Genomic DNA, 18964 nt, shown 5'->3' with positions numbered 1-18964 from the left:
TATGTTTACATATATATAATCTACCCTTTTTTAATTTAGTATTATAGCAAAATATATATATATATATAAATAAATATAAAAATGGGTAAAGATGTCAAGAAGATCCTATAAAATCAAACTTAATTTGGAGGAACATGTTACCCAGCCTAATAGACCCCAAGATGCAGGACTGACTCAGCATAACCAAAAACCCCACATCTCTCCTAAATGAAGCATTTCTCAGTCTTTCCTGAGATTAGTGATTCTCACATGCCCAAAGGAGTGGATTATTTATTATAGCTTTTTCATGGTTCTTGTCTGCCATGAACCTTGCTACTTGACCCTTCTCCCCAATTGAGGTATGTATAATGAAGTCTTTCACAATCTCCTCTTTCTCTCCTCTTACTGTCTTCAAATACCTTTTTTATTATTTTTTAATCTACCTGAGGATATTTTCCCATTGATTTTTAAAAAGAATGGAAGAGAGAAAGACAGAGATAAATATTGACGTGAGAGAAACACATTGATTGGTTGCCTTCTGCAGGAGCCCAGACCGGGGAGGAGCCTGCAAATGAGGTACAGGTATGTGCCCGTGACAGGAATCCAACCCGGGACCCTTTGATCCGTAGGCTGACGCTCTATCCACTGAGCCAAACCGGCTAGGTCTTCAAATATCTTTAAATAGCTGTCCAGTACCAGAGACAATAAAACATAATGGAACAAATGCTTTCAGGAAATCCTTGTTCCTCTGAGGTTATATTTCTCTTTTACAAACTCTCTTCGTCCATCACCCGCTGACTGCTGAGCTCTAAACTCAGTTTTCCTCTGCACTTCAAATCCTACCATCATTTTAGCTGATTTCCACATCCAGTAGTTGACCAGTCTAAGCAACAATTTAGTCTCACAATTCCCTGGCCTCTTCAACTTCAATAATCTTGACTTACACTCATTTCAGACATCTATTTCAGTAGACATAGCTTGAAACCGCAAAGTGAAATGTTCCATTTTTATGTGAAAAGCTGTATACCAAGTTGTTAATAGTGGCTATCTTGATTAAGTCAAATTATTTGTGCTCTATATGCTCAACTTTGATTTTCCTGTGGGAAACACTGCTTTTGTAATAAGGAGAAAAAACACACACAAGAGAAACTTTATCACTCTGATGACAACTTCCTATTCTTTCAAGTCTCTGAACCCCTTATAGTCAGAAAATCTGTTTTTCAGCCTCATCAAGGCCTAGATCTTGACCCCTTTCCACTGGGTTAGGTACCCTTCCTCTATGCAATCACAGCATTTAGTGCTTACTTCTATCATGATACATATTACACTGTATTGTAATTATCTTTTCCTTTAGATTCCAAGTTCCTTGGAATCAAGTAACATGTTTTGGAATTATGTACCTTCAATATCTAGCACAGTGAGACCAACTTGAACAAAAACAGGTTTCTGAATGAATAAATAAATACTGGAACAGCACTGATCAATGATTAAGGCTTGTTCAAATTCTGTCACTTAAGTTTTGTAGGACCTTAACAAAGTCAGTCAAATTCTGTGAATCTCAGTTTTCTTTAAAATGGGGTGATAATCCTTGTCCTATCCATTTCATAGAGTATCAGGAGGCTTAAGTAATATAAAAATGTTAGGTATAAGAATTAGCATTGTTCAGACCGACTAAAACACGTGATCTCCTTTTCTAGAACTGCTTTCCTTGGTTCACTGGCATCAGCTATTTTATTGCTATTTGACATTAATAGTTTCAGAGCTGACTAACCATTAATTGCTCCAGATTGTTTACCCTTCAGTTCTCCTAAAGAAGATAAGGCACAGTCAGGGATATTTGTTGTCCTGATACCATACCCATTCCTTTCAGGAGTATACAATTGTTCAAACATGTAGAAAGGCCTCTCAAGTGCTTTTTTGGGAGAATGTTTAAGGTACTCTAATTCTTTATGTCTCCACCAACTCAAAGGAAGGAAAGAGGAACTTACCTGCACATTAGGAATCATTGAAATTTTTAAAGTATTCCAAAGCCCAGGCCACACCTGTTGTGAACTGAATTGTGTCCCCCCAAATTCATATATTGAAGCCTAGCCCTCCATGTGATGGTTACTGTATTCAGAGATAGTCCCTTAAAGATGTAATTAAGCATAAATGAGGTCATAAGGGCGAGGCCCTAATTTGATAGAGCTGGTGTCCTTGTAAGAAGAGGAAGAGCCCTAGCTGGTTTGGCTCAATGGATAGAGTGTCCGCCTGTGGAGTGAAGGGTTCCGGTCAAGGGTGTATGCTGGGGCTGCAGGCTCAATACCCAGTAGGGGGCGTGCAGGAGGCAACCAGCCAATCACTGATTCTCTCTCATCATTGATGTTTCTATCTCTCTCTCCCTCTCCCTTCCTCTCTGAAATCAATAAAAATATATTTTAAAAAAATAAATTCAGAAGAGGAAGAGATACCAGACAGCTCTCTCCAGATATGTACAGAGGAAAGACCATGTGAAGAAACAGTGACAAGGCACTTTGATCTTGGACTTCTAGCCTTTAGAAGTATAAGAAAATAAATTTCTGTTCCCCTAAAGAACTCAACTTTAAGCCACCCAATCTCTGGTATTTTTTTTATAGCAGCACAAGCAGACTAATCCAACATCTTAGACCAATTAAATCAATACCTTTTGGAGTGAAACACAAATATTAATATTTTAGAAGCTCCTAGATGATTTAAAATTTGTGCAGGGAAGTTTGGGAATTAATGCCTTATTTCATTTCAACTTTGAACTGTGATGCACCTAAGCTTTTCTTTCCTGTTATTGGATTTGTAAAAAACTAAGAACCAAAATAACAATGATTTATAGAACCACACACACACACACAAAAAAAAACAAAAAAAAAAAAACCTGCCTCAAAAGTCATCTGGAAAGGTGTTACCCTTGAAATGTCCTGAGAATAGCTGACTTCCTCTGAAGTCCAATTCAGTTTTGCAGAGGATCCAGGCAGTATAGATTGCATTTCTGTGTGAGAAGAAATGGCGACAAAATAGAACAGTTTGGACAAGCACCAGAATTTCTGGAATTGTTTATTAAACTTAAGAGCCAAGAAGGCTTTTCCCTGATGAAAAGATTATCTGCAAAATTTAAAGTATGACTGGAAATAGCTATGCATCAGCAAATTGCTTGAATATTTAGAATTACATTATGGGGTTAAGACATTTAATTTCATGTTTTCAATTTTTCACATTTGCTAAATCATTTGTATTTTCAGTTACTTTCCACAAGGTCATATCTAATTTCAGAAATCTTCAGAGTTCTATCTGATATTCTTGTATTTTTAAAATAAATTCATTCATTATTTAATAAACACAAATCCAGCAAATGAGCTTATTTAGAACCAAAAGTGGAAAAATTCAAGAATGACCCTCTCAGCCACTTACTAATATAGTATGTTATTTAATAAGGTACTTTTTAACAAAGAAAAGCAAATCTTGCTATTTTGATTCATAAATTAACCTCCTGGTGTATTTACATGTGTTGACTCAATTATATTTCCACAAGGCATCAGTGAGTCCTGGGTCATCATCAACAAAGAGTACCTCATGTATGCACCACCCTTCTTCCTTTCTGTACCCTGACACTCATATTACAAAAGGAAAAAACAAATTTCCCATTTTATAACATGCCATCCTTATTTCCTCTCTACAGTAGTATTATAAAGAACTAACTATAAATATAGATATCTCAGTCTCCACAAGTACTACCTTGTGAGGTTGACAATGATATTATATAAGAACTTAACTTTAAGAATGTAATAACAGTCTGGCTGGCATGGCTCAGTGGTTGAGCGTTAACCTATGAATCAAGAGGCCATGGTTCAATTCCCTGTCAGGGCACATGCCCAAGTTGGAGCTTGACCTCCAGTAGGGGGCATGCAGGAGGCAGCCCAATCAATGATTCTCTCTCATCATTGATGTTTCTCTTTGTCCTCCCTTCCTCTCTGAAATCAATATATATTTTTTTAAAATATAACAACAAATATATCCCCAAACAACACAACTTTCTCCTAAAGCATTTGTACTATATATCTAATAAAGTTTTAATCATCTCAAAAAGTATGGATAGTAACCCAGCCAGTGTGATAATGGTTGAGTGTCAACTTTGAACCAGGAGGTCACAGTCCAATTCCCAATCAGGCACATGCCTGGGTTGTGGGCTCGATCTTCAGGGTGGGGTATGCAGGAGGAGCCGATCAATGATTTTCTCTCATCATTGGTGTTCCTATCTCTCTCTCCTCCCTTCCATTTTGAAATCAATAAAAATATATTTTAAAAAAATTTTAAAGGACTTTACCAAGATCAAGTTATAACTATGAATCTTAATTGGTAATATTTTTCTTGCCATTAGTTTGCTTTTCAAATATAATTCAGTCACAAAGCCCAGGATAATATGGCAACAAGGTTATGCTACACTGAAGTTTAACAAACTTGGCACTGAACCAGGATACCTTACATCAATCTTTACCACTTATAGACTTTCCGACCTAAGGCGACCTCTTTTTTTCTGTGATTTGGTAACCTTTCTGTGAAATAAGAAAAATATTGTTCCCGAATCCCATTTCTCTTTGAAGGAGTAATACAGCAGAATGGGGAAAACATGTAGATGTGTGAAAAAAAGCCTTGTCAATAACTTTGAATTCTCCAGAAATCTTAATAACAATCCTATATAATAAAAGCCTAATATGCTAAGTGTCCAACTGTTTGACCGTTGGACCAGTCGCTATGATGTGCACTGATCACCAGGGGGCAGATGCTCAACTGGTAGGTTAGCTTGCTGCTGGGGTCTGGCCGATCGGGACTGGGCGAGACGGGCTGGACATGCCCTGGAGCCCTCCCTTGGGCCCTCCCCAGCCCCCCAATCGTGCACCAGTGGGGTCCCTTGGCTTGGCCTGCGCCCTCTCACAATCCAGGACCTCTTAGGGGATGTCGGAGAGCCAGTTTTGGCCCGATCCCCACAGGCCAGGTTGAGGGACCCCACCAGTGCATGAATCCATGCACCAGGCCTCTAGTTTTAAATAAAATATGTGGTTATTTGGGAGGGAAATCAATTTCAGTTGCCTTATCCCATACATACACACACACACACACACACACACACACACACACACACACACAATCAAGATGACTGACAACAGAATTAAATAAAAGCCTTCTATTTCAAGATAAGCATATATTGAAATCTCATCTTCCCATTCAAACATATAAAATGATAAAACAAATATTTTTAAATTTTAATAAATATACAGTCATAGTAAGAAAAAAAGAAGTGAGAAATCTTTATAGACCAGACATGGAAAGGTATTCCCTCATCTTCTGGAAGAAAAAAGAGAGGGATTCCACAATGGTAAGTAAGAACCAAAGATGCACCATATTTGGGGCCTGGACTAAGAAAAAAACAATAGGGCTAATAATGCAACACCTATAAGTTTAAGAGCAAGAGCCACACAGGCCATACATAGGAGATCTGATAACCAAAACAAAAACAAAGAGCAGACATGTGCTGCCTGCTTACCTGAGGGCTGGTTAAAGCCAAGTAATGATAGTAGCAGCATCAATGATGCAGAATGAGGGCCATAAAGCCATGTCATATAAGTGGGGATAAAACTCAGAACTACATAATCTATTAAGATGCAAGGGTTTTGTATATTAACCCCCACAGCAAAATTTAATCTTACAACATACAATTAACAGTTGAAAGCAAAAAAATAACACTGTAAGGCAGAAATTATGACATTTGAAAATACCCAAAACAGAGCAAAGAAAAACAGTTTTGACAAAATTGTCATAATTTAAAGATGCTTTGATTGCCTATATATAGGGGATCTAAGAGAATCTACAGATAAACAATCAAAATTAAAAATGAATACCACTGGTAAAAGCAACAAAAACTATAATAGGAATAAATATAACAAAATTCACATAAAATCTTGAACATTTCTCAATAATGAGGTAAGATTAGATAACCTTAATAGGGAAAGGAGTAAAGAAATATTAAGGAAGCAAAGGAAAACAAATTCACTTATTTTAACTTATTGTGACCTTCACTTAATCTTCTCTTTATAAAATCTTGTCATGTGTTATGCAGATCTGGAAGTAAGAGACTGTTTAGAACATATCAAAAGCTTGAAGATTAAGTATGGATTTACAGGGTAACCAATGACCTATGAGGCCACAAACTCTTCCTTACTTCTAAATATGAAACTGAGATAAATCTCAGTTTCCCCATCTCTGAAACAGAAATGGTGATAATACTTAAGTCTGACCTACCTCTCAAGAATGAATGAGATCATGTCTACAAAATGAGCTCCTGAGGGAAAAAGTGTTAGATATGTACTGCACTTAGAGTTGTTGATCTTGGAATATATAAAATAATAACAGCTTTTCAATCTTTGAATATGAGAATCTCAGATTTAAAAATTAAAACGTCAGACAGCCAAGAGTTCACCATTGTGAGTTTCTCACTCAATGTTGAGCAAGCCTGGACCTGTCAATCTAATGTACGAAAAGCATCACTCCTCATTTCCTTTCCCAACAAATTAACAAAGACTATAAACAAAACTAAACTTTTTGAAAATAGGCTCTGTGATGCCAAAAGGGTGAAGTACAGGATAAAAGCAAAAACTGAACTATCATAACCATATAACCATATATCAACAGCAAAGCTATCTCCCCTATTTTCAAGGGCTGTTAATTCTTATTAATGTTTTGAATGATAATACTAAAAAAGGCCATACATTCTCTGACTTGGGAGAAACACTAGAATATTTTTAAAATGAATGCCAAACTGCATTTTAGTGAAGAGTTAAGTTATGCGAATAAACATGGGAATGAGGAGATATTTATTTTATTTTTTAAACATATTTTTATTGATTTCAGAGAGGAAGGGAGAGGGGAAAGACAGAAACATCAATGATGAGAAAGAATCATTGATCGGTTGCTTCCTGCACACCCCCTACTGGGGATCAAACCTGCAACCTGGGCATGTGCCCTTGACCAAAATAGAAACCGGGACCCTTCAGTCCATAGGCCAATGCTCAATCCACTGAGCCAAAATGGCTAGAACTTGAGGAGATATTTAAAAAGATAAATGTGGTGACGGGGTTTGGGGGGTGGGGAGAGGGGTGTGGAAGAAGGTGGAGGAGTGTACAGGGGAGATAAATGGTGATGGAAGGAGGCTTGACATGGGGTGGTGAACACACAATACAGTGTACAGATGATGTATTGTGGAACTGTACACCTAAAATCTGTATAATTTAGTTAATCAGTGTCACCCCAGTAAATTCAATAAAAAGGAAAAATGAGATAAAATCAATCAAAATAATATCAATAAAAGAGGCAAGAAAGAAACAACAAAATAGAGACCTATATATGGCTTTTTTCATATTTCCCCATCTCATCATTCTCTTCTACTCTTTCTTTTCATCTTTTCTTCACTAGAGTAAGGACATGATAGGAAGTAGCTTCTAGACCTGGGCAAAAGGGCAAACTAAAACCATCATGTTTCACCAAATAGATATTTATGATAGAAGTGGTTCTACATAAATGGATAAACATATAAATAAATATATAAATGGATTTCTACATAGACAAGTATATAATGCAGCACAATATATATTAATATAAAATAATGAGAATTTTTAAACAAAAGAATTTATCTTAATGGGCATCATCCTTCAAAGTATAGAAGATTATTCTAATTGACAGAGGACCTCAAATCTGGTTGGAGGTATTTTATTCTAATAAGCAATCAGGAGGAACATAAAGCTCTGTTTTAATTAATATATAATTTAATATATAATAATTCTATAGTATAAAAAGCAGAATTAACCAAAAAAAATCAATTCGATTAGATAATGGAGCAGGAAAAAAAAAAAAAAAGCCAAAACTTGAAGCCTGTAGAATTTTGAGAATGTTAGTGCTATATCACTGAAAGAAATGCAGATATTATACAGCAAATTAGTTTTCAGGAAAATGAATCCCTTTTTAGACATGTCACACATGATTTTTCAGAGGAACTTTCAAATGGAATAATAGCCTAACTGACAATAAAAGCCAGAAACATGTTAGTAATAGAAAGGGAAAAAAATAAGTTTCATTAGCATAGAAATGATCATTAAAGCCTCAAAAGTATTAAAGCTATCTGAAGTAAATGTAGAATAATGATACAGAATAATGAAAGGAAGAAAGTCATAATGATGACTGAACTTTAGAAGAATATCCTTTTTAAAAAATATTTATTTATTTATTTATTTTAGAGAGAAAGGGAGAGAAAAAAAGATCTATTTTTTGTTCCACTTATTTATATATTCATTGGTTGATTATTTTTTTAACTTTATTTTATAATCCACACCCGATGATATGTTTCCATTGATTTTTAGAGCGAGAGGAAGGGAGAGAAAGAGAAAAAAGCATAAATGTATGAGAGAAACATTGATTGGCTGCCTCCAGCATGAGCCCAGACCTGTGATGGAACCCGCAACCCAGATACGTGCCCTGATTGGGAATTGAACTTGCAACTCTTTGGTGTATGGGACAATGCTCCAACCAAATGAGCCACCCAACCAGGGCCATTGGTTGATTCTTGTATGTGCCCTGACCAGGGATCAAACCCACAACCTTAGCATATTGGGATGATGTTCTAACCAACTGAGCTACCTGGGCAGGGCCTAGGGAAATATCTTCTAAGTTACCAAATAAGCACCTTGAACATACATACCTCCATAATAGTACTTACAGCATTATATTTTATTTTCAGAGCTACCTCTCCCTATGACTTCCTTGTGACAAGATAAATGTTCACTAAAGGTTTACTAGATAAAAGTATAACTAGTTAGGGACCAAAGAAGAAAGAAAGAATAAGAAAAACAAAAAACAGAACACATACCATTAAAGAGTAGGAAAATAGAGAGTTTTCCTTGGTTATTGTTTATTAATCCAGCATAAATAAAACACCCAGAAATATGAGCCTGTTTGTATAGGAGTTGATCTGAAGTATTCCAGATATAACCCTGATAGAATAGATTGAAAAGTAAAGGAAACTGATGTTGAATGGCTCTACAATATACAGTTCCCCTAAAGAGAGGTCAGACCTTCTTTTAGGCAGAGAGAAATCAACTGAGCAATGAAGTAGATATAACGTAGTTAATTAACTAAATTCAGAGGCACACTGTTAATTTCGTATAAGTACGTAATTCTTCAGCATCAGGAAATCTGATGGTTAATGAATCAGCCATCAGAGACTTCCTGATGAAGCTAATTAAAGAATGTAAAGATTTGTGAATGGACCAATTTAAAGCAGTTTGAAAATAATATTACAGGAATGCTAAATAAATAATAGTAATAAAGGCATAATGACTGATGCATAAGCTAGAAAGATAAGGGATTCAAATTCTGGTTTTGGACAATTTCCTTTGTGAGTTTCAATGAGTCATTTCTGTTGCTAATTAGTAAGAATAAATAGCAATATTGAGTGGATGTTGTTAGTATTAAGAATCCTAACAGCTAAAGAGAAAACAGGCTAAAGTTGGCTACTAAATGTGATTAAGACTCAATTTTTATTGTGTACTTGATGTGCAGTACTTCCTCTTTGAACAAAAGCCATCTCTACTTTATCACAAGATGATAAAAATATGATTAAATAAATATGCATATAGTTGCTTTGATTTTTTAAATAACAAGTCACTATGAAACAAACTGTTTTAATGTCTGTATAAACAAAATAAATAGGTGATTACTCCATAAACTATACTCAACTCATTATCTTCTCTCTAGTATTAACAATGATAATAAAACCATTCCCTTATACTTTACATGGCTTTTAGTCTCATGGAAAATGGGTAATTCTTTACCTTTTAGGAAGTTCCTGTAGACCAAACCACCATAAATGCTTCCTGCAGAAGCAACTATAAAAAACAAACAAACAACAAAATATCATAAATAAAACAATTAAATTGATTTTATCTAAAGAATCAAATGGGAGCCTAAAAACACTGCTTATAGACACAAATAAAATAGGTGACCACTACTAATGAGTTCAGTAAAAATGGAAGCATCAAAGAAAAATTTTGAGACCACATGACTGTTTTGGGGCAGAATAACTTCTTGAAGATGGGACCAAATAGCAAGTATTTTCACTTACATTCAACACCAGTACTGCCTCTTTGGATATTACTATTCCCAGTAGGAAAGGAATTTAGGAAGACTGTAAACTGTAGCTGTAAACAGTATATCATGCCAATAACCCATATTCCAGTGTAAGATTCAATAAAAAATTTTTGGCTTTCTTTTAACCAATTTACTCTTTAGTAGAAAATACTTTACTAGACTATCAGGTAAGAATTCTCTGTATCTAGAGTTCTAAATTGGAACATTAGGACATTTGGAGCAATAATTCTTCATGGGAAGAAGGTGAAGGAAAAAGCATATCATAAGAAGGAAAAAAAGATGAGAACTACATGGAGGTTTTTTTCCAAATTGAACATGTCCTCTCACAGAAGAATGTGATCTGATAATTAAGAATCTAATAATCACTGCCATATGTGTCTATCCCTCAAGAAAGTTGTATTCTTTAAGCAGGAAAAAAAGGTTGAGAATGTGACTAATGGCTACTGTACTGAGTAAACAGATATAGAACATTCCCATTATCATAAAAAGTTCTATTAGATAAGCTATGTCCTAGATCTCTAGATTTTTAATGATCTGGACAAATGGTACATACTTCAAAAGGCATAAGTCCAAGTAGCATAGAACATTTAATAAGAGACAATCTATTTTTTTTCTTAGTGTTCCTCACAGGCATACACTGGCCATATCATGAAGAAGAGTGGGTCTTTGGTACAGGGATGGCATGTAGGAGTAGATCTATACTAGTGATTTGTGAGGAGCTGGAACATTAACTAGAAAAATTAACAAAATTTGTATGTCTTGCAGCATTTCATGATATTTTTCAATTGTATGTCACACTTTTTCTCCTAACACCTTTTCTTAGTTTTAACAAGTATCATGTCAACAACTGTTGGAAATGGGCACTTTTGGTGCACGTGCTTAAGGAAAACAATCATCCTACACTCATCCATCCCCCAATTTTAAGCTATACTTCTGTTTCTGTATTAAAGTGCTGTCATTCAAATTCAAAGATGACAGTAGAGACTAATTTGTAGAACACATTTTTAGAGCAACCGCATTGCCCAAAATTCCCTCTTCAGAACAAATGATCTTTAAAAAAAATTTTTTTAAGAACTGTAAGGTCAAATATGTTTAGGAAATGCTATACATAACCCTTTTTGAATGATTCACAGTCCACAATGGCATTAAAGGCTTTGAGAAGATCTAAAGTAATGACACTTTAGATTCCACTTGGTAAAGTATATATATGATTGTCTAACTGCTATGCTGTATACCTGATGCTAATACAAAATAATGTTGTAAACTGTAATTGGAAAAAAAAAAAAAGCTCTTTGATTTTAACTGGCATTCCCCAAATGTAGATGACTACATAGCTCCTTTCTCCTAACTCATATAAACATCCTGTAGCACACATGGTGGGAAACAATGTAACAAATAACACTTGTTAAAGCCTTCAACAATTACTGATGGAAAGAAACCATGTAAGCATTTTTCAGCTTCTCATGGATGGATCATTCCAGTAATAAAATTTGCTGGTTTATTGTAAAGTTGAATTTTGTGCCTCTTTTAGAGATTTTGAAGAACTAAGCCCCAGTACCTGTCACTTTTTAAAAATGTTTTAATTAATTTTTTTTTTTAAGAGAGAAAGGGAGTAGGATAGAGAGAAACATTGGTGAGAGACAAACACCATCCATCTTGCATGCCCCTACTGGGTATCAAGCCAGCAACCCAGGCATGTGCCCTGGCCAGGGCTTGAACCAGTGACTTCTTGGTTCATGGATCAATGCTCAACCACTGAACCACACCAGCCTGGAAAGTCCCAGTACTTGTGAATATGTCTTTATTTGGAAATAGGGTCTTTGTGGATGTTATCAAGTTAAGATGAGGCGGTACCAGATTAAGGTGACCCTAACCTTTTGCACTCGGATGTCGAGTGTGACTCGACACGGTTAGCATCGGTAGCAGCTCTTTTTATACTCTTTGAATGTATCAATAATTTGAAATATAAAAAATCCAAATAAATAAGTTTGTATTAAAAGAAACTCCAGTTTTTTATTCTACTGCCGTGCTTTGTAAAATCTGGGGTATTTAAAAAATTAAATCCCGAGTAGACTAAAGGAATCGAGAAAAAAGCAAGCGAGTGCAAAGGGCTAAATCCCAGTGGTGTCCTTATAAGAAGACACAGACACAAATTAACATCAGGTGAAGACAGATGCATGGACTGGAGTGATGTGTCTACAAGTCAAGAAACACCAAGGGCCTTCCAGAAGCTAGGAGAGACATGGATTTCTCACTCAGAGCCTCCAAAAAGGAACCAAACCTACTGATACTTTGATTTTGGACTTTTAGCTCCGTAACTGTGAGAGAATACATTTATTTTGTTTTACGACACCCAGTTTGTGGTACTTTGTTACAGCAGCCCTACATAAGTAATATATGGTTCTTCATCATCAAATATTTCAGACCAAAGACACCACATCTCACTTTCTGGTAAAGATGACAGATTAAACATACACGTCTTTTACTCTCTCCTGAAATATGAATAAAACAAATAAAAATGGGATTTTTTAAAAGGAATAAGCTACAAGGATAAAGAATAAGACACAAAGATGACTGTAATAAAATTCTAGAAACTAAAAGCAGAAGGATTTAGGAGACATGACAAATAGAATTATAAGCCAGAAAATGAGACATATACCCAAAGTATACAACAAAATCCCCAAAGACTCAGGAATAGCAGTATCAGGAACCTCTGGAAGTAGGGGTGGGATAAAAATAAAATGAATTAGGAAGTAGTCAGATCTTTAGATTCCCTCCTCCTTTCAACATTCTAGGGAATGGCCCTCTCTAACCTTGGTTGGCGGGGGGGAGTGGGGGGCAGAGAGGGAGAGGTTATTCCTTAAAAAAGGTAGAACATGGGTCTCTGGAGTGATAACCAAAGTTGTACTAAAAATAAATGGGACTGAGAGAATATAAACACCAAATGCTGAGATACTCATCACCTCTCAATCCCAGAATGCTCACAATCTGGCTTTCAATCCACCTGGTGAGACCATGACCATGTGAATAGAAAAAAATCTAGAAGAATATATATTGAACGTTATTTAATAACTAGAGGCCCAGTGCATGATTGAATCATGCACGTGTAGGGTCCCCTACACGCTTTCGCTTTTCACGGTGGAGCTGGGTGCCTGTCCGCTGGTGCACCAGGCCTTTCAGAAGCCTCCGCCGGAGGCTTCTGAAAGGCCTGGTGCCAGAGCAGACAGGCACCCAGCTCCCCCACTTTTGATGGTCCGCGGCCGCTGAGGGGGCCGCTGAAGGGGGCTGCTGCGGACACCTGGCTACCCTGCCGTTGAGAGGCGCAGCTGGGTCTCCGCAGCAGGCCCCCTCAGCGGCCACGGATCTGGCCGTTGAGAGGCACAGGGGGCGGGAGTCCCGCCCCCTGCGCCTCTCAACAGCAGGGTAGCCCCCCTCAGTGGCAGCGGATCCGTGCCTCTCAATGGCCAGATAGGCCACCCCGAGTCCCACCCCCCAGCCTCCCGCCGCCCAATCATGGGTGTAGCGGAGTGATGGTAATTTACATGTTACTCTATTATTAGATAGGACTAGAGGCCTGGTGCACAAAATTCGTGCGGGGGAGGGGGAGTGTCCCTCAGCCCAGCCTGCACCCTCTCCAATCTGGGACCCCTCGAGGGATGTCCGACTGCCCATTTAGGCCCGATCCCTAGGGCAGTCAGACATCCCTCTCACAATCCAGGACTGCTGGCTCCCAACTGCTCACCTTCCTGCCTTCCTGATTGCCCCTAACCACTTCTGCCTGCCAGCCTGATCACCCCCTAACCACTCCCCTGCCAGCCTGATTGCCCCTAACTGCCCTCCCCTGCAGGCCTGGTCACCCCTAACTGCCCTCCCCTGCAGGCCTGGTCCCCCCCAACTGCTCTCCCCTGCAGGCCTGGGTCCTCCCCGCAACTGCCCTTCCCTGCAGGCCCGGTCGCCCCCAACTTCCCTCCTCTGCCAGCCTGGTCACTCCTAACTGCCCTCCCCTGCAGGCTTGATTGCCCCCAACTGCCCTCCCTTGCAGGCCTGTTCCCTCCCAACTGCCCTCCCCTGCTAGCCTGATCTCCCACAACTGCCCTCCCTTGCAGGCCTGGTCCCTTCCAACTGCCCTCCCCTGCTGGCCATCTTGTGTCCACATAGGGGCAGCCATCTTGTGTGTTGGAGTGATAGTCAATTTGCATATTACTCTTTTATTAGATAGGATTATCACAAGAGGTAAGATTATCAGAAAGTCTCGCTTTCCATAATATATATCTGTAATGTTGGAATATTTTGTGAGAAGTATATATCACCTTTCCTCCTACCAAAAAAAGAAAGAAAGAAAATAAGTACAGAAAGATCAGAGACAGTCCAGAGAAATGCTCCCGATACTAGATGGGCTGAGGAAATCCACTAGGCTCAAAATACCTTTGGAATGGGTTTCTTGCCAAAAGATATGTGGCTCAAGTCCTTTGCTTTGAGTGAAATCAAGTGTGCTACCTTAGCAACAGTTTACTGGATTAGAATCAATGCATAATCTAATACAACCATATATAGACAAACATCACCCTAGCCACATAGCTAACCATCTCTCTCATGAATGGTGGAAACTACCTCCAATCAGAGTGGAATTCATGTAGAGTAGAAGCAAACCAACCTATCATACCTCTCTTGAGGATGTTTACTGATAGGTACACAAAGAGAAGACATGTGATTACAGTTCAGGTGAGAAAATGTCTTGTAGAGCCTAAAGTACTACCCAATCTCAACTGGTGGACTCAGGGTGATTGACTCCTCTAAGGTTTATGGGACAACTTCATTCCAAAGTATCCTTCAATAAATCTACACACACACACACACCAAAAACAAGGAAGTTATCACTTTACAAGTTCAAGAAAATTAGTTTCAGAGTCACTCAATGCATTAGCTTCTCTCAAAAGTTTAGGCAAAATTGCAAAAGAATAAGTGCCAAATGGAAGAGATATGTATTTTCAAACTAAATGCAAGTTAGGATTATCAAAGTATGCACTATTCATCATTTTATTTATTTTCTTCCTCCATTATTTTTTGGCTTTTCCAACTACTAAAGGCTAGACATGAAAGAAAGGAGATAAAATTCAATGCAATATCATTTTGCTGTAAAAGAGGAGGTGAAAACCAAAAGTAAGAGTGAAATTATTTCTGAGCAATTTTACCTTAAGCCAGTAAAGTAAATGATCCTATGATAAGTCATTCTACTCAGTTTTCCTATATGACACATTTGTAAACCTATCAGCATTATTACATAATCATCTAAGTTTTTAAACTATGGAACAACCCTGAAGTGATAACATAAAAGATTATGACTAGTTGAATTTTTAAAATAAACTATAACATAAATCATGACAATCAAAGATAGAAAAATCAAATTTTTCTTCCTCCACTTACTAGTTGTTACACAATGAAGAGTATTTTCCTGTTGCTTAGAATTTAATGCTTCTATGGAAATCACTAGCTGTCCTTCTAGCAATGCTCCCTTTGCTGTTTCACACTTCCAGTGAATTATTAAATATTTCAAAATCTGAAAAGGGCATAATTCAAAGAAAATACAATCTTCTTTAGAAATCATGGTAATAAAATTATATGATAGTTAATAGTTTAATTTCAAAAAATAATAATCTTGCTTGCAAAATGTCAGATTTACATTTGTTCAGAACAAAGCATTGTGTCTAAACAGAAGAAATAACTTAAGGGAGTGACATAAAGGAGGCAGTTAAATTCAACACAATGCCCAACAAGACAGGAAGTGGAGACACTAAATTGCTTTATTCAAAAAATAAATTTTTCTGGAAATAATAATTTGAAAAATTAAGTGGGAGTTTGTTTTTCCGTCTCTTTTTTTCTTCACAAATAAAACAGAACATTAAGTTATGACTAATCTTTGCCTTTCATTAAATCAACATTTCTGAGGGTCAGCCCTAACCGGTTTGCCTCAGTGGATAAAGCCTTGGCCTGCAGACTGAATTCAGGTCCCAGGTTCGATTCCAATCAAGGGCACATGCCTGGGTTGTGGGCTTGATCCCCAGTAGGGGGCGTGCAGGAGGCAGCCAATCAATGATTCTCTCTAATCATTGATGTTTCTCTCTCTCCATCCCTCTTCCTTTCTCTCTGAAATCAATAAAAATATACTTACAAAAAGAAAATGTCCAATCGAAACAGCAAAAAGAAAAAAGAATTAAAAAAAAACATTTCTGAGGGTCAGAATACTAGTTAAGAACACTGGCTCTGGAGGCAGATGCCTCTTTTTTAATCCTGATGCCCCAATTCTAGCACGTGACCATGGGAATTTATTTCTGGATCTCAGCTTCGTTTATAAAAATGAGAACCACATATAGCTACTGCTGAATGTGCAAACTGCTTAATACAGTGCCTGGCATATAGTAAATGCTTGATAAATATTACCCATTATTTCTAACTAGTGGCCCAGTGCACGAAATTCGTACATGGGAGGGGGGAGTTCCTCAGCCTGGCCTGCACCCTCTCTAATCTGGGACCCCTCGGGGATGTCCAACTGACGGTTTAGGTCCGATCCGATAGGGCCTAAACCGTCTGTCGGACATCCCTCTCACAATCCAGGACTGCTGGCTCCTACTGCTCACCTGCCTCCTGCCTGCCTCATCGCCCCCAACTGCCCCCCTCTACTGGCCTGCTTGCCCCCAGCTGCCCCCCCTGCTGGCATGATTGCCCCGAACTGCCCCCCCTGCAAGCCTGCTCACCCCCAACTACACCTCCCCCGACAGCCGCCAGATCACCCCCAACTGCCCTCCCCTCTTGGCCTGATCACCCCTAACTACCTCGGCCTCGGCCTCGCCACCATGGCTTTGTCTGGAAGGACATCCAGAAGTTCTCCCAGTCTAATTAGCATATTACCCTTTTATTAGTATAGATAAGTTCATCTGCAGTAGACTGCACACAGTATTTTAAGTTGAACAGATCTCCAAGATGTCTGGATGAAACAATCTTGAAGAGATAAATTTGAAATAAAATATACTGTATTTAATTCCATTATTATTTATGAAAGTGAACGCTCACTTCCACACTAAGGTACCATACTAATGATTACCCCCTTTAAAAAAAAAAAAAAAAAAGCATATCTCAGTAAGAGAACTTGGGAACTTAGATTCTAATTTGTACCAGCGTTTACAAAGATGGTCTCCAGGCTTTGCAGCCTAACACTTTCCTTCACATATCCCGTGACTTACTGCACTCCCTCTGTGAAGATTTCCCTGCAGTTTCTTTGCCCACAATGAGAGAGAGAGCAGATGGGAAATGAACACTGACTGGCCCGGAGGCAGCAGCTCTGTGTTCTATCCTAGGTTCTGTCGCCTGTAAAACCTGATCCTCCGACTTCCCTCGATGATAACAAAGGCGGCAGGAAGGCTGAAGAACTCTACGTGCCGTCTGGTCAGCCCCCTGCGGCTTCCGGTGCCATCTCATCGGCCTAGTAGCCCTGGCAAGGCCAGGAGCTAAGAATTCAGCCCGAGAATGGCTGTGGAAGTGCTGTAACAGATGAGCAAGTGTCGCCGGCCGGAGCCAGGTGCTCAGCCCCACCTTCCTCTCTCGGGTCCGTGGTGTGGTCAGGGCTGGGTGCGGCCTTCCCTCACCCAGCTGCTCCTGGACAGGCCCCAGGGAGCCGCCCCGCACCTCGGCCGGCCGAGGCCCACAACCCCTTTCCCTCACTCCCGTTTAGCATGGATTGGTCCCGACGGCCGCCCCGCGTGGCCCATCCCTTCTGTCCCTGCCCTAACCCGGGTGTCCGCTGCTGTTTGGCAAACAGTTCCACTTCCGGAGCTGCGGTTTCCTCAGCTGTGACGTGGGGGTGGCAGGATTTGGCCGTTCCCTCAGCTGAGCACCTATCCCTCCCAGGACCCCCGTGCTCCCCTGCCCAAGGCTCCCACACCCGGGCTCTCATCGGCTCCTCACAACCCTGTGTGCGGCAGGCTGACTTGCACCGAATCGTATCGTTCCCGAACTTTCCTTTGCCCCGTCAGGCAAGGCCATACCCCTCTGCCCAAACTTCGCGAGGTCTCACAAAGCCCGGCTTCTCAGAGAGTCTATGTGTGACATAGACTATCCTCTGCTGTCTCTCCCTTCCCGGAATCACCTCACAGACAGCCACAGCCGTCCCCTCCATTTCGCACAAGGAGCGGCAGCGACGCCCAGCAGAGCCGTGTGTCCGCCGGGGCCTCGACCTCCGCCCGCGCTCGCGCCCACGCCCGGCGCACAACGCTGTTTCTTCCCGCCCGCGCGCGCGCGCCCCGCCCACCGGCCCGCCGCGCCTGCGCACTCGGCGCCGCCCCGCACCCCCCCCCCCCCCCCCCCCGCCTCCCCGTCCACCCCTCAGCCCGCGAGCTGCCGGCGCCTGCCCGGAGCTGCGCGGAGCTGCCCGGAGCTGCCGTGGGCGGCAGGTGGACGCGGGGCTGGGGAAAGCCCGCGGGCGCGCGCGAGGCTGGAGGTGAGCAGGAATGAGGCCAGGCCACGACTTCTCCTTCCTCTCGAAAGAGACTTTCCCACGGTCCTTTCAAAAACGCTCCCGCCGCCCTCAGTCGGGAGAAGACGCGGGTGCGGGACCCCAAGCCGGTTCTGGACCCCCAAGCAGCCTCACCGCTGCGGGGGCTGCCCCAAGTGCCCCAGGCCAATCTCATGGATCCCAGATTTAGCAAATAAAAATGCCAGACGGACAGCTGAATTTGAGTTGTAGTTTAAAAAAGCGACAATAAAAACTTGAAGCATACGTATATTCCAT

General features: G+C 40.0%; 1 protein-coding gene across 5 annotated transcripts in view; it reads right to left on the bottom strand.

Moving 5' to 3' along the window:
- Nucleotides 1–18461, bottom strand: part of TOP6BL (TOP6B like initiator of meiotic double strand breaks) — a 49983-nt gene extending 31522 nt beyond the window's left edge. For 3 of the 5 annotated variants that reach the window (XM_079788120.1, XM_079788123.1, XM_079788121.1), the window contains exons 1-3: nucleotides 18323–18461; nucleotides 9867–9920; nucleotides 2871–2980 (exon numbers count right to left, since the gene is read on the bottom strand). In XM_079788120.1, the coding sequence (XP_079644246.1) occupies nucleotides 2871–2978 (108 nt within the window). In that variant the 5' untranslated portion in view covers nucleotides 2979–2980; nucleotides 9867–9920; nucleotides 18323–18461. The remainder of the gene's footprint in view (nucleotides 1–2870; nucleotides 2981–9866; nucleotides 9921–18322) is intronic. The other 2 variants (XM_079788122.1, XM_079788124.1) reach the window with 1 other exon arrangement.
- Nucleotides 18462–18964: the final 503 nt, after the last annotated feature.

The sequence above is a fragment of the Cnephaeus nilssonii genome (genome assembly GCF_951640355.1).
Source record: "Cnephaeus nilssonii genome assembly, chromosome: 13".
Lineage (NCBI taxonomy): Eukaryota > Metazoa > Chordata > Mammalia > Chiroptera > Vespertilionidae > Cnephaeus > Cnephaeus nilssonii.
The sequence above is the reverse complement of the archived record's forward strand: the minus strand, read 5'-3'. Positions and strand labels throughout refer to the sequence as shown.